General features: G+C 54.4%; 2 protein-coding genes across 2 annotated transcripts; both read right to left on the reverse strand.

Moving 5' to 3' along the window:
- Positions 1-3738: 3738 nt before the first annotated feature.
- LOC122004792 lies at positions 3739-4892 on the reverse strand. Its single transcript, XM_042559623.1, has 2 exons — positions 4287-4892; positions 3739-4137 (listed from the first exon to the last, which is right to left on the reverse strand). The coding sequence occupies exons 1-2, from the start codon at positions 4890-4892 to the stop codon at positions 3739-3741; spliced, it is 1005 nt and encodes a 334-aa protein (XP_042415557.1).
- Positions 4893-11389: 6497 nt separating this feature from the next.
- LOC122004793 lies at positions 11390-12877 on the reverse strand. The gene has a single exon (XM_042559624.1). It carries the CDS (start codon positions 12875-12877, stop codon positions 11390-11392), a length of 1488 nt encoding a protein of 495 aa, XP_042415558.1.
- Positions 12878-14034: the final 1157 nt, after the last annotated feature.

The raw sequence follows: 14034 nt of genomic DNA on the forward strand, positions 1-14034 counted from the left end.
AAGCTCCATGAATCGCCATCAAAGACATCTGTGAGGTAAAAACCGATGTCCTTTCCTGCTCCGCTATCAAAGACATCAGTGAGGTAAACCGATGTCCTTTCCTGCTCCGCTCCCAAACAGTCCTCCAACACACCCGATGTTCACTTTTGGCAAGTGACCAGCCCTCAACGGATTTAGTGTGTCCTTACCGCAGCCGTTTGCTACGGACTAGGCAGGCCAATGGTGGGCCTACTCACCCTCTTTGGCTTTTTGGCAAAGCCACAGCCCTCAACGGATTTGGCACGCCTTTACCGCAGGCGTTTGCTACCGGCTCGCTAAACCATAGGTGATCTAGTACACCCGATGTTCACTTTTGGCAAGTGACCAGCCCTCAACGGATTTAGTGTGTCCTTACCGCAGCCGTTTGCTACGGACTAGGCAGGCCAATGGTGGGCCTACTCACCCTCTTTGGCTTTTAGGCAAAGCCACAGCCCTCAACGGATTTGGCACGCCTTTACCGCAGCCGTTTGCTACGGGCTAGCTAGACCATAGGTGGATCTAGTCACCCTATTTGGCTTTTTAGCAAAGCCACAGCTATCAACGGATTTAGTGTGTCCTTACCGCAGCCGTTTGCTACGGACTAGGCAGGCCAATGGTGGGCCTACTCACCCTTGTTGGCTTTTTTGGCAAAGCCACAGCCCTCAACGGATTTGGCACGCCTTTACCGCAGCCGTTTGCTACGGGCTAGCTAGACCATAGGTGGATCTAATCACCCTATTTGGCTTTTTAGCAAAGCCACAGCTATCAACGGATTTAGGATGCCTTTACCGCAGCCGTTTGCTGCGGGCTAGATAGCTCTAAGGTGGAGCTATTCACCCTCCATCAAGTGTGCTATCCTGGCTTGCAAGAGCTCCTGATATACGGCAAGCCCAATCTGTCCATCCTGCAAATACCAAGTAGCAAACCAACAATCTCCTGCCCCTCCATCACCCTCTCCCCCTCCACCTGATATGCCTGGTTGGCGAGGAAGTCTGCAGCCGCGTTCCCCTCCCTATATATGTGTGTACATCTGACCCCATACTGTCGTACAAGCCTTCTGATCCGTAAGATCTCCTCCCGAAACTCCCAGGAAATACCAGAAGACCTGATGATATGCAGTGCCACCAGGGAATCCGACTCCAGCCAAATAGGGGAGAGCCGCCTATCCACGCACAACTCCAAGCCTCTCAGGATCGCCATAAGCTCCGCTCTGATATTGGAGCCCTCTCCAAGGACTCCCTGCCTGGCCACCACCACCTGTCCACTATGATCTCGAACAATAGCACCGTAAGAAGACTCACCTGGATTCCCTCTAGAACTACCATCTGTGTTGAGCTTGAACCATCCATCATCAGGCCTCCTCCAGTGTACTGCTGAGATCGTGTGCAATGTTCGTATCCTCACCTGAATCCCCATAGCCTGGGCTGCCGAGGTAGCTCCCCTCCAGTGCCTGGGCTTGATGATACCAGATGCCATCCCGACCCTCAAATACTGTGTGATCTGCCTGATAATCTTCTGTCCCTCTGGCCTCAGCCCCCTGTGCTTGGAGTCGTTCCTGGCCGTCCACAGGAACCAACAAATCAAAAGGGGGGTGATCTCCCTCACCGAACCAGTGCTGCTCCAAGCTGTGCCTACCCTCCAGCTCTCCATCACCCTCCAGCTGCCAACCCCAAATAAATGTCCAAAGTACCCTCAGACATCTCCTGCCACCGGGCTCCCATAGAACAGATGCTCCCATGACTCCACTGCCGCACAGCACTGGCATCTGGACACTAAGCATACACCACGCTGCTGTAAGATCTCGTCCACTGGCAGTCGTCTCCGAAGGAACCTCCAAATGAACACGGAAATGGTGGGGAGGAGAAGTCTGCTCCAGGTCACTATCGCTACATCCTCCCTCTGGTGCGCAGTCCTGTAGGCCTCCCAGGCAGACCTCGTAGTAAATCTCCCATCCCTGGTGGGTCGCCACAGCAGAACGTCCTCCTCCTCGGGCCTCAGCTGAACCTCTGTCACCTCCTCAGCCACTGATGAGGGCAGCACCCTCTGAAGTGTCTCCTGACTCCAACTGCCATCTGCTAAAAACCGGTCCACTCTGACATCTGGAGGCCCCTGCACTGTACACCACTCTGACAACGGTCCCCTCTCCATCCACCTGTCATGCCAGAAGCTGAGGTGGCCCTGCCCAATAATCCACCCAATCTGTCTCTCTGCCACCGGTCTGGTCTGAATCATCCTGCGCCAGCTAGGGGAAGCATTGCTCCTCAGAGTCACCACACCTGGGTCCACCGTCCCACAATAAGATCTCCTCAAAAATCTGGCCCAAGGAGTGCACTGCTCTCTGAATCTGAACCACAGCTTCATAGATAAGGCCGCCCCCACCTCTGACAGTCGTCTGATCCCCAGCCCTCCCTCCTGCTTCGGCCTGCAAATGTCCTTCCAGGCTACCCAATGCACCTTCCTATCATGCCCCACTGAGCTCCAGAAAAAAGATGCAAACACCCCCTCCAGCTTCTTCAGGACCTCCAAAGGAGGCTGGGTCACCTGTAGGAGATAGACAGGCAGAGAACTCAAAACACTCTGGATCAGCATCAGGCGACCCCCATGTGAAAGGCGTGAGAGGTTCCAACCCTGAAACTTCCTCTGAATCTTTGCCAGCAGTGGCGTAAAGTGGACTGTCCTCTTGTTCCCTGAGATGATTGGAACCCCCAAATAAAGCATAGGCCTCTCCCCCAAACCAAAGCCTGTAACCGCTGCTATCTGCTGCCTCCTCCTGTCAGATATGCACCTCGAAGGGAAGAAGGAGCTCTTCCCTGCATTGATCGCCTGTCCTGTCTGGGCCTCATACCTGTCCAAAAAACCCTTCCCCCTCCTCACACAGTCCAGAGACCCATTCAGGAAAATGACCACGTCATCCGCATAGGCCAGGTGAGACACCCTCATATCACATCCTGTCGCATAAGCCATCCCTGGGTACGCTGCAAATAAGGCCTCTAACCCTCTGGAGAAAAGCTCCGCCGCCAAAATGAAGAGGAAAGGGGAGATGGGGTCGCCCTGCCTCAATCCACGCTGTGATCTAAAGAAGCCTGACAGCTGTCCATTCACCAGGACCGAAAACCAAGAAGAAGTCACACACCTCCTGACGAAAGCAATCACTGACTCTGAGAACCCAAATGCTGCCATGACTCTGAAAAGGACGCCCCACTGCACTCTGTCATATGCCTTGGCCATGTCCAGCTTCAGTATAAGGTTCCCTCCTCTGGTGTGATAGTTGAGCTTGTGGTCAAGCTCCTGAGCCATCAAGATATTGTCTGAAATCAGTCTCCCTGGAACAAAACCACTCTGAGCTGGGGATATTACCTTCCCTATCACTGAAGCCATCCTCTGCGCCATCAGCTTAGAGATGATCTTATAGGACACATTGCATAAGTTGATGGGTCTGAAATCCTGCCACCTCTGCGCACTGTCCACCTTGGGGATCAACACTATAGTATATTTACCTAGTCGGCTGAAGAATCCAGATCGCTCAAGGACATCCTTCCCAACACATGAAATAAGCTGTTCAAAGAAAGCCATCGGACCCTAGGTTCTACTACCACATGCGACAGGATCACCGACTCTCCTCTGCTGCTGGGAGCCCCTCAAGCAGCAACCCATCCCCTACCCCAACCAAGGAGGGTATCACCTATGCGTCCACCACCGTACTATCCACTCCCTCCCCTGTCAGCAGCTCCTGAAAAAAACCGACTCCTGACTCTCTCCTCCTCTCAGGCTGGTCCAGGCACTGCCCCTCCTCCCAAACTCTGAAAAGTCTGCTAGCTGACCTCTTCTTCTGAACTTTGTATTCCTCTCCCCCTCTCCCATCCATCTGATAGCAGCTCTTTGCTTCCAGAAGTCCTCCTCCATGTCTAGCACTCTGAATAGATGAGCCTGACACTCTGACCTGTGAATCCTGCTCTGCTCTGTGGGGTCCCTGTCATATGCCTGCTCAGCTGCAGCCATACTCTCCTCAGCCTGCAAAACCCTGTCATGTATGTTACCAAACACCTCCGTGTTCCACCACTTCAGATGTTCCTTCAGCCTCCTCGCACCATCCTCAGAGCTCTCAGCCCTCGTGCCACACTAGGTAGACACACCAACCTCACTGCTCTGATAAAGTCCCCTGCAGCACCCACATCCTCCGAAACTCAAGGAGGCCCTCGGCTCGGAAGCCTGGAACTCCACAAGTAGAGGTGATCTAAGGCTGCCCTGCTCAAATGCTCCACTCTGACTGTGAAATCCAGACTTCCCCAGGAGGGAGACAATAGGACCCTATCCAGCCTCTTCCACACCCTGTTATTCGTCCATGTGTACCTGTCCCCAACAAAACCTGCATCCACCAGTCCAGCAAGCATGATAAAATTATTGAAATCCTCCATGGCCCCTGGCCTAGCCAGAACTCCTGCTGAGTGCTCCTCCATGCTAGATATGACATTGAAGTCTCCTCCCACTAGCCACAATCTGTCTCCCTCTGGCCTCAGCTCCTCCAAGCTCTCCCATAGTAAGCTCCTCTCCAACCTCGTACACTTGGCATAGACCACTGTCACAATCATAGAAGAAGGGAACAGCTGCGAAGAAAGCTCCAAGTGTAGAAACTGGTCATGGTCAAACAAAACTCTACAAGCAATAGTAGAATCCCAGAAAAACCAAACCTTCCCAGATTTATTAGAGACTACCTCCTCAAACCCCATGCGCCGAGCCATATACCTGCAGTCCAAATCAACCATAGGCTCCAACACTGCTAAGAAACTCAGATGATGATGTCGTCTCAGAAACAAAGCCCTCCTCTGCGTCGCCAAGTTCCCAAACCCCCTCACGTTCCATATGATACCAGACATGACTAATGGGAGGGGGTGCGAGCCTGCTTTGAAGTCTGGCTCCTAGTCATTCGTGGCTCCAAACCCACCTTCGGCCACTGCGCCTTGAATACCTTAGGCATCCCCGCTTTCCTTCCTCTGGGTGGACTGACCACGGATGCTAGGCTGTGTCCCCCACGTGATGAAGAGCTAGTATCTGCCTCCTCATACTCCTCAAAGGTCTTCTGAAAGTCTGGATCCTCTGAGCTCTCTGGGATAACCTGTGTGAGCCTAGCAGGCTTTTTCTGACCCAAATATTCTGAGACTCCCTGATCCGCTGAGGAGCTGGAATATCTGTCTAGACAATCATCCTCTGGCAGCTCCCCCGATGTCTCCAGTACCCTGGGCTCCTCGCCACTGATCCAGCTGACATCCTGCAACCCCCTGGAGAGGCCCCCCTGTCCCTGTGCTCCATCTGTGTTCTTCTGCTGTGCCCCTATGCCTGACCTCTGTACTGTCTGAGAAGCCTGCTCCCCCTGGCCGAAACTCTGGGATGACTGATCCCCCACCTGTTGCTCTCCTCCCTCCACTGAGGCACTGTCCTGCTGACCCAAAACCTGAGATATCCGCCGTAATGTCTGCTGCTGTCCCAACTGCACTGGCATTCTGTCTTCCACCTCTACCAGCTGGGTCTCAACCACCCTGTCCTCTTCTTCCCCCACACCATCATCTGTCTCTGTTCCCACCTGTGGAGTGTCTCCCAGCGCCCCTTTGCCACCAGCCACCTCCATCACTTCATCCCCTGCATCCTGCTCCTCTCCTATATCCTTCAGCACCTCAAAAGGGTTGACCTGAGTATGTAACTCCTGTGCAGATTTCTGGCCCATCCTGAGAGGTGGCTGCTTCCGGACCCAAGTCAGTCCATCCCTCCTGCCACCAACCCTCTGAAAATCCTGTGCCTCTGGGTCCTCCACCAGCACTGCCTTACCTTTTCTGTCTCGCTCCCTCTGGTTTAGTCTCTCTCTCAGGTCTTCACCTGGGGGAATCGGATCCACTCTGTCTCTATGCCACTCAGGCCGTGGCTTGTTCCCTGCCACATAGCAATCCGCCTCTGCATGTCCAAGGTGTCTACAATACTGGCAGTACTCTGGTGTCCTCTCATACACAACTCTCTGCAGCCTGTGCTCATCTCCAATGCCGATCAAAAACTGCTCCACCCTGGGCTTCAAGAGATCAATCTCCACACATGCTCTGGCCATAAAGAGTCTAGAGCCATCTGCTGTGGCTTCATCTATCTTGATAGGGGACCCTACAATCCGAGCCATCGAAAACACACAATTTTTATTGAACATATGAACTGGAAGATCAGGAAACTGTACCCAAACTGGGACCAAGGATGACTCAGCCTCATAGGAAAAGTGCGGTGTCCACTTGAAGATTCTGAGTATTGAGCCACCAATGCGCCAGACTCCCCTAGTCCATATCCTGGCCATGTCCTCATTTGAAGTAAGATGCACAAAGATATGCCCAGCACGTAGAAACCGAATGTTGTAGGGGCTTGATAATCCCAGCCCCTTGAAACCTTGGTACACAATCTGAGGGGGAGGTCTCCTGCCAGAGAACTTGCCTATCAGGGAAAACTTATATGTATCAGACAAAGCTCTTACCTCCTCGTCGTTGTAGAAAACCCCTGGCACGTTGTTACACATCGAAATCTCCTTGAAGTTGGCTCCCACCTCCTCAAAACTTTTCTTGGCCGCCCTTGGCGAACTCGGAGCTAGAGCCTCCACGTACAATTTCCCACGCGAAGAAGGAGGCGCCGGCGCTGGATCCGAACCCATGCAAACCGCCCCGACTCCACCGGTCGCCGGCGCACCACCCTCTCCGGCCACTGCTCGGCATGTCATCGCCGTTGGGTCCCCACCTGCTTCCCCGGTTGGCGCCAAGGAGGCGTCCCATGTCCGCATCACCTCCGCCAAGGCCTCCACTATCGCCGCCACTAGCACCGGCGAAGGAGCCGGCGTCATGGCAGGCCGCGGCCTCCGCTGGGTCCCCGAGGTCGTGCGCGTCGTCGAGATCGCCGCCCCAGCCACCGCTTCCTGCTGCGTCCACATTTCCTCCGGCGCCCGAAAATTAGGGTTAGGGTTAGGGTTAGGGTTGCATGGAAGGTCCCCCGCCGAGCCGACGGCCCTGCCCTGTCCCTCGCCCATGCAGCCCGTCCGCACCCCTCTCCCCGACAGTCCCGAGGCCGTGCAAGCCTGCTGCAGCGCCGGAGCTATCTCCCCCGTCGCCCCCGTCTTCCCCGAGGTCAGCCCGTCTCCACCGCCGCCGCACGCCGCCAACAGCAGGTGCACCAGCGCCCTGGCCGCCGCCGATGCCTGCACGATATCCTCCATCGCCTCGCTCGCGCCAACAGGAGGAGCAACGCCCGTCGTCTCCCGCGTCACGATCGGATAACCACCTCCGCCACGACCGCATTGTGCCGCCGTCGCCCGAACTTCACCCCCACCCACTCCATGCACCGCCAACCTGCTGTCGTCTTCCCCACCAACACCCTGCGCTGCCGCTGCCTTGCCACCATCCCCACCAACGCCTCGCACCGCCGCCGCCGCCAGGGCTTCGCCACCTTGCGCCGTCGCCTCCCCGCCCGTTGCACCGCTGTGGAGCCGCGGGTTTTGATGGAGGGCCACCGAGGAAGGACCGGGAGCATGCTCAGGCGGCAGGGGGGCCGGCGCCGGCGCTTTGGAAGCGCCGGCAGCCATTGCCGCTCGCCCGAAGAGGCTGATCACCCAAGAATCGCCCGCGCGCGTGGAGAGGGAGGAGAGAGAACGGTTTGGTTTAGGGTGAACGGTTTGGTTTAGGGTTAGGGTTTAGGGTTTAGGGTTTAGGGTTTAGGGTTTTAGGGTTTAGGGTTTAGGGTTTTTTTTTTTTTTTTTGGTAAAAAGAGACCTTTATTCCACCAAGAAAAAGCCCAGGCTATCAGGGGGACCAAACCTGACCTGCTAGCCTAGGGGAACAAGGGGTTTCTCTCTTGCAAGAGATTACATGTGATTTTGCAACACAGGAAAGATAAAGTAAAGCTCTACATGTGATTTTGCAACACAGAAAAGAAAAAGTAAAGCTTCACATGTGCTATCCAATGGCCTCCAAGCTCCTACAGATCCGCATAGGTTCAAACAACTGTTGTCTCTCACCTGACGCCCACCACAGCTGTCCTCCGCGCTCCATGATAATAGTGCCAACGTAGTCCTAGAGCAGCACCCCAGAGAGTCCAGCCCAAGCTCCATGAATCGCCATCAAAGACATCAGTGATGAAGAACCGATGTCCTTTCCTGCCCCGCTACCAAAGCCGTCAGTGAGGTAAAACCGATGTCCTTTCCTGCTCTGCTCCCAAACAGACCTCCATCACACCCGATGTTCACTTTTGGCAAGTGACCAGCCCTCAACGGATTTAATGTGTCCTTACCGCAGCCGTTTGCTACGGACTAGGCAGGCCAATGGTGGGCCTACTCACCCTCTTTGGCTTTTAGGCAAAGCCACAGCCCTCAACGGATTTGGGCGCCTTTACCGCAGCCGTTTGCTACGGGCTAGCTAGACCATAGGTGGATCTAGACACCCTATTTGGCTTTTTAGCAAAGCCACAGCTATCAACGGATTTAATGTGTCCTTACCGCAGCCGTTTGCTACGGACTAGGTAGGCCAATGGTGGACCTACGCATCCTCTTTGGCTTTTTGGCAAAACCACAGCCCTCAACGGATTTGGCGCCTTTACCGCAGCCGTTTGCTACGGGCTAGCTAGACCATAGGTGGGTCTAGTCACCCTATTTGGCTTTTTAGCAAAGCCACAGCTATCAACGGATTTAGAATGCCTTTACCGCAGCCGTTTGCTGCGGGCTAGATAGCTCTAAGGTGGAGCTATTCACCCTCCATCAAGTGTGCTATCCTTGCTTGCCAGAGCTCCTGATATACGGCAAGCCCAATCTGTCCATCCTGCAAATACCAAGTAGCAAACCAACAATCTCCTGCCCCTCCATCACCCTCTCCCCCTCCACCTGATATGCCTGGTTGGCAAGGAAGTCTGCAGCCTTGTTCCCCTCTCTATATATGTGTGTACATCTGACCCCATACTGTCGTACAAGCCTTCTGATCCGTAAGATCTCCTCCCGAAACTCCCAGGAAATACCAGATGACCTGATGATATGCAGTGCCACCAGGGAATCAGACTCCAGCCAAATAGGGGAGAGCTGCCTATCCACGCACAACTCCAAGCCTCTCAAGATCGCCATAAGCTCCGCTCTAATATTGGAGCCCTCTCCAAGGACTCCCTGCCTGGCCACCACCACCTGTCCACTGTGATCTCTAACAATAGCACCGTAAGCAGACTCACCTGGGTTCCCTCTAGAACTACCATCTGTGTTGAGCTTGAACCATCCATCGTCAGGCCTCCTCCAGTGTACTACTGAGATCGTGTGCAATGTCCGTATCCTCACCTGAATCACCATAGCCTGGGCTGCCGAGATAGCTCCCCTCCAGTGCCTGGGCTTAATGATACCAGATGCCATCCCGACCCTCAAGTACTGTGTGATCTGCCTGATAATCTTCTGTCCCTCTGGCCTCAGCCCCCTGTGCTTGGAGTCATTCCTAGCCGTCCACAGGAACCAACAAATCAAAAGGGGGATGATCTCCCTCACCAAACCAGTGCTGCTCCAAGCTGTGCCTGCCCTCCAGCTCTCCATCGCCCTCCAGCTGCCAACCCCGAATAAGTGTCCAAAGTACCCCCAGACCTCTCCTGCCACCAAGCTCCCATAGAACAGATGCTCCCATGACTCCACTGCCGCACAGCACTGGCATCTGGACACCAGGCATACACCACGCTTCTGTAAGATCTCGTCCACTGGCAGACGTCTCCGAAAGAACCTCCAAATGAACACGGAAATGGTGGGGAGGAGGAGTCTGCTCCAGGTCACTATCGCTACATCCTCCCTCTGGTGCGTGGTCCTGTAGGCCTCCCAAGCAGACCTCGTAGTAAATCGCCCATCTCTGGTGGGTCGCCACAGCATAACATCCTCCTCCTCGGGCCTCAGCTGAACCTCTGTCACCTCCTCCGCCACTGATGAGGGCAGCACCCTCTGAAGTATCTCCTGACTCCAGCTACCATCTGCTAAAAACCGGCCCACTCTGACATCTGGAGGTCCCTGCACTGTACACCACTCCGACAACGGTCCCCTCTCCATCCACCTGTCATGCCAAAAGCTGAGGTGACCCTGCCCAATAATCCACCCAATCTGTCTCTCTGCCACAGCTCTGGTCTGAATCATCCTGCGCCAACTGGGGGAAGCATTGCTCCTCAGAGTCACCACACCTGGGTCCACCATCCCACAGTAAGATCTCCTCAAGAATCTGGCCCACTGTGTGCTCTGCTCTCTGAATCTGAACCACACCTTCATAGATAAGGCCGCCCCCACCTCTGACAGCCGTCTAATCCCCAGCCCTCCCTCCTGCTTCGGCCTGCAAATGTCCTTCCAGGCTACCCAATGCACCTTCCTATCATGCCCCACTGAGCTCCAGAAAAAAGATGCAAACACCCCCTCCAGCTTCTTCAGGACCTCCAAAGGAGGCTGGATCACCTGGAGGAGATAGACAGGCAGAGAACTCAATACACTCTGGATCAGCATCAGGCGGCCCCCATGTGAAAGGCGTGAGAGGTTCCAACCCTGAAACTTCCTCTGAATCTTTGCCAGCAGTGGCGCAAAGTGGACTGTCCTCTTGTTCCCTGAGATGATTGGAACCCCCAAATAAAGCATAGGCCTCTCCCCCAAACCAAAGCCTGTCACCGCTGCTATCTGCTGCCTCCTCCTGTCTGATATGTACCTCGAAGGGAAGAAGGAGCTCTTCCCTGCATTGATCGCCTGTCCTGTCTGGGCCTCATACCTGTCCAAAAAACTCTTCCCCCTCCTCACACAGTCCAGAGACCCATTCAGGAAAATGACCACGTCATCCGCATAGGCCAGGTGAGACACCCTCATATCACATCCTGTCGCATAAGCCATCCCTGGGTACGCTGCAAATAAGGCCTCTAACCCTCTGGAGAAGAGCTCCGCCGCCAAAATGAAGAGGAAAGGGGAGATGGGGTCGCCCTGCCTCAATCCACGCTGTGATCTAAAGAAGCCTGACAGCTGTCCATTCACCAGGACCGAAAACCATGAAGAAGTCACACACCTCCTGATGAACGCAATCACTGACTCTGAGAACCCAAATGCTGCCATGACTCTGAAAAGGACGCCCCACTGCACTCTGTCATATGCCTTGGCCATGTCCAGCTTCAGTATAAGGTTCCCTCCTCTGGTGTGATAGTTGAGCTTGTGGTCAAGCTCCTGAGCCATCAAGATATTGTCTGAAATCAGTCTCCCTGGAACAAAACCACTCTGAGCTGGGGATATTACCTTCCCTATCACTGAAGCCATCCTCTGCGCCATCAGCTTAGAGATGATCTTATAAGACACATTACATAAGCTGATGGGTCTGAAATCCTGCCACCTCTACGCACTGTCCACCTTGGGGATCAACACTATAGTCGTAGACGCCATACCTCGTGGAAGCTCTGCCCCTCGAAAGAAATCCAGTACTGCCTGAAGGACATCCTCCCCCACAATCTCCCAGCAAGCTCTGTAGAAGGCCACTGAAAAGCCATCTGGGCCCGCTGCACTGTCCTGACACATGCACCAGACCACCTGCTTCACCTCCTCTGCTGATGGGAGCCCCTCAAGCATCAAATTATCCTCTGTACTAACCAAGGAGGGTATCAACTCAGTGTCCACCACCGTACTATCCACTATCTCCCCTGTCAGCAGCTCCTGAAAATATCTGACTCCTGACTCTCTGATCCTCTCAGGCTGGTCCAGGCACTGCCCCTCCTCCCAAACTCTGAAAAGTCTGCTAGCTGACCTCTTCTTCTGCACCGTGGAGTGAAAGAACTTTGTATTCCTCTCCCCCTCTCCCATCCATCTGATAGCAGCTCTCTGCTTCCAGAAGTCCTCCTCCATGTCTAGCACTCTGAATAGGTGAGCCTGACACTCGGACCTGTGAATCCTGCTCTGCTCTGTGGGGTCCCTGTCATATGCCTGCTCAGCTGCAGCCATACTCTCCTCAGCCTGCAAAACCCTGTCATGTATGTTACCAAACACCTCCATGTTCCACCACTTCAGATGCTCCTTCAGCCTCCTCAGCTTCATCTGTAGCCTCTGCAGTCCCTGTGCCATACTAGGTAGACACCAATTCAGCCTCACTGTCTGCATAAAGTCCCTGTGCCGCACCCACATCCTCTGAAATCTGAAGGAGGCCCTCGGCTTCTGGAATCCTGGGAACTCCACAAGTAGGGGACAGTGATCTGAAGCTGCCCTGCTCAAATGCTCCACTCTGACTGTGAAATCCAGACTTCCCCAGGAGGGGGACAATAGGACCCTATCCAGCCTCTTCCACACCCTGTTATTCGTCCATGTGTACCTGTCCCCAACAAAACCTGCATCCACCAGTCCAGCAAGCATGATAAAATTATTGAAATCCTCCATGGCCCCCGGCCTAGCCAGAACTCCTGCTGAGTGCTCCTCCATACTAGATATGACATTGAAGTCTCCTCCCACTAGCCACAATCTGTCTCCCTCTGGCCTCAGCTCCTCCAAGCTCTCCCATAGTAAGCTCCTCTCCAGCCTCGTACACTTGGCATAGACCACTGTCACAATCATAGAAGAAGGGAACAGCTGCGAAGAAAGCTCCAAGTGTAGAAACTGGTCATGGTCAAACAAAACTTTACAAGCAATAGTAGAATCCCAGAAAAACCAAACCTTCCCAGATTTATTAGAGACTACCTCCTCAAACCCCATGCGCCGAGCCATATACCTGCAGTCCAAATCAACCATAGGCTCCAAAACTGCTAAGAAACTCAGATGATGATGTCGTCTCAGAAACAAAGCCCTCCTCTGCGTCGCCAAATTCCCAAACCCCCTCACGTTCCATATGATGCCAGACATGACTAATGGGAGGGGGTGCGAGCCTGCTTTGAAGTCTGGCTCCTAGTCACTCTTGGTTCAAAGCCCACCTTCGGCCACTGCGCCTGGAATACCTTGGGCCTCCCCGCTCTCCTTCCTCTGGGTGGACTGACCACAGAAGCTAGGCTATGTCCCCCACATGATGAAGAAATAGTATCTGTCTCCTCATACTCCTCAAAGGTCTTCTGAAAGTCTGACTCCTCTGAGCCCTCTGGGATACCCTGTGCAAGCCTAGCAGGCTCCTTCTGAACCAAAACATCTGCAACTCCATGATCCGCTGAGGAGCTGGAATATCTGTCTAGGCAATCATCCTCTGGCAGCTCCCCCGATGTCTCCAGTACCCTGGGCTCCTCGCCACTGATCAAGCTGACATCCTGCAACCCCCTGGAGAGTCCCCCCTGTCCCTGTGCTCCATCTGTGTTCTTCTGCTGTGCCCCTATGCCTGACCTCTGTACTGTCTGAGAAGCCTGCTCCCCCTGGCCGAAACTCTGGGATGACTGAACCCCCACCTGTTGCTCTCCTCCCTCCACTGAGGCACTGTCCTGCTGACCCAAAACCTGAGATGGCTGCCTGCCTGCCTGCTGCCGTCCCAACTGCACTGGACTCCTGTCTTCCACCTCTACCAGCTGAGTCTCAGCCACCCTGTCCTCTTCTTCCCTCACATCGTCATCTGTCTCTGTTCCCACCTGTGGAGTGTCTCCCAGCGCCCCCTTGCCACAAGCCACCTCCATCACGTCTTCCCCTGCATCCTCCTCCTCTCCTGTATCCTTCAGCACCTCAAAAGAATTCACCTGAGTATGTAACTCCTGTGCAGCTTCCTGGCCCATCCTGGAATGTAGCTGCTTACGGGCCCATGTCTGTCCAGTCCTCCTGCCCCCAACCCTCTGAAAACCCTGTGCCTCTGAATCCTCCACCACCACTGCCTTACCTTTCCTGTCTCGCTCCCTCTGATCAAGTCTCTCTCTCAGGTCTGCGCCTGGGGGAATCGGATCCACTCTGTCTCTGTGCCACTCAGGCCGTGGCTTGTTCCCTGCCACGTAGCAATCCGCCTCTGCATGTCCCAGGTGCCTACAATACTGGCAGTACTCTGGTGTCCTCTCATACACAACTCTCTGCAACCTGTGCTCATCTCCAATTCC

The sequence above is a fragment of the Zingiber officinale genome, chromosome 7B (genome assembly GCF_018446385.1).
Source record: "Zingiber officinale cultivar Zhangliang chromosome 7B, Zo_v1.1, whole genome shotgun sequence".
In the NCBI taxonomy this organism is placed as follows: Eukaryota; Viridiplantae; Streptophyta; class Magnoliopsida; order Zingiberales; family Zingiberaceae; genus Zingiber; species Zingiber officinale.

Bases quoted from the DNA above. Each gene is read 5' to 3' on its own strand.
- LOC122004792 (XM_042559623.1), bottom strand. From the start codon at position 4,892: ATGTCTGGTATCATATGGAACGTGAGGGGGTTTGGGAACTTGGCGACG. The intron at 4,138-4,286 runs GTCAGAGTGGAG...GTGTCTACCTAG, and splicing joins GGGGAAGTCTGGATTTCACA to TGTGGCACGAGGGCTGAGAG.
- LOC122004793 (XM_042559624.1), bottom strand. From the start codon at position 12,877: ATGTCTGGCATCATATGGAACGTGAGGGGGTTTGGGAATTTGGCGACG.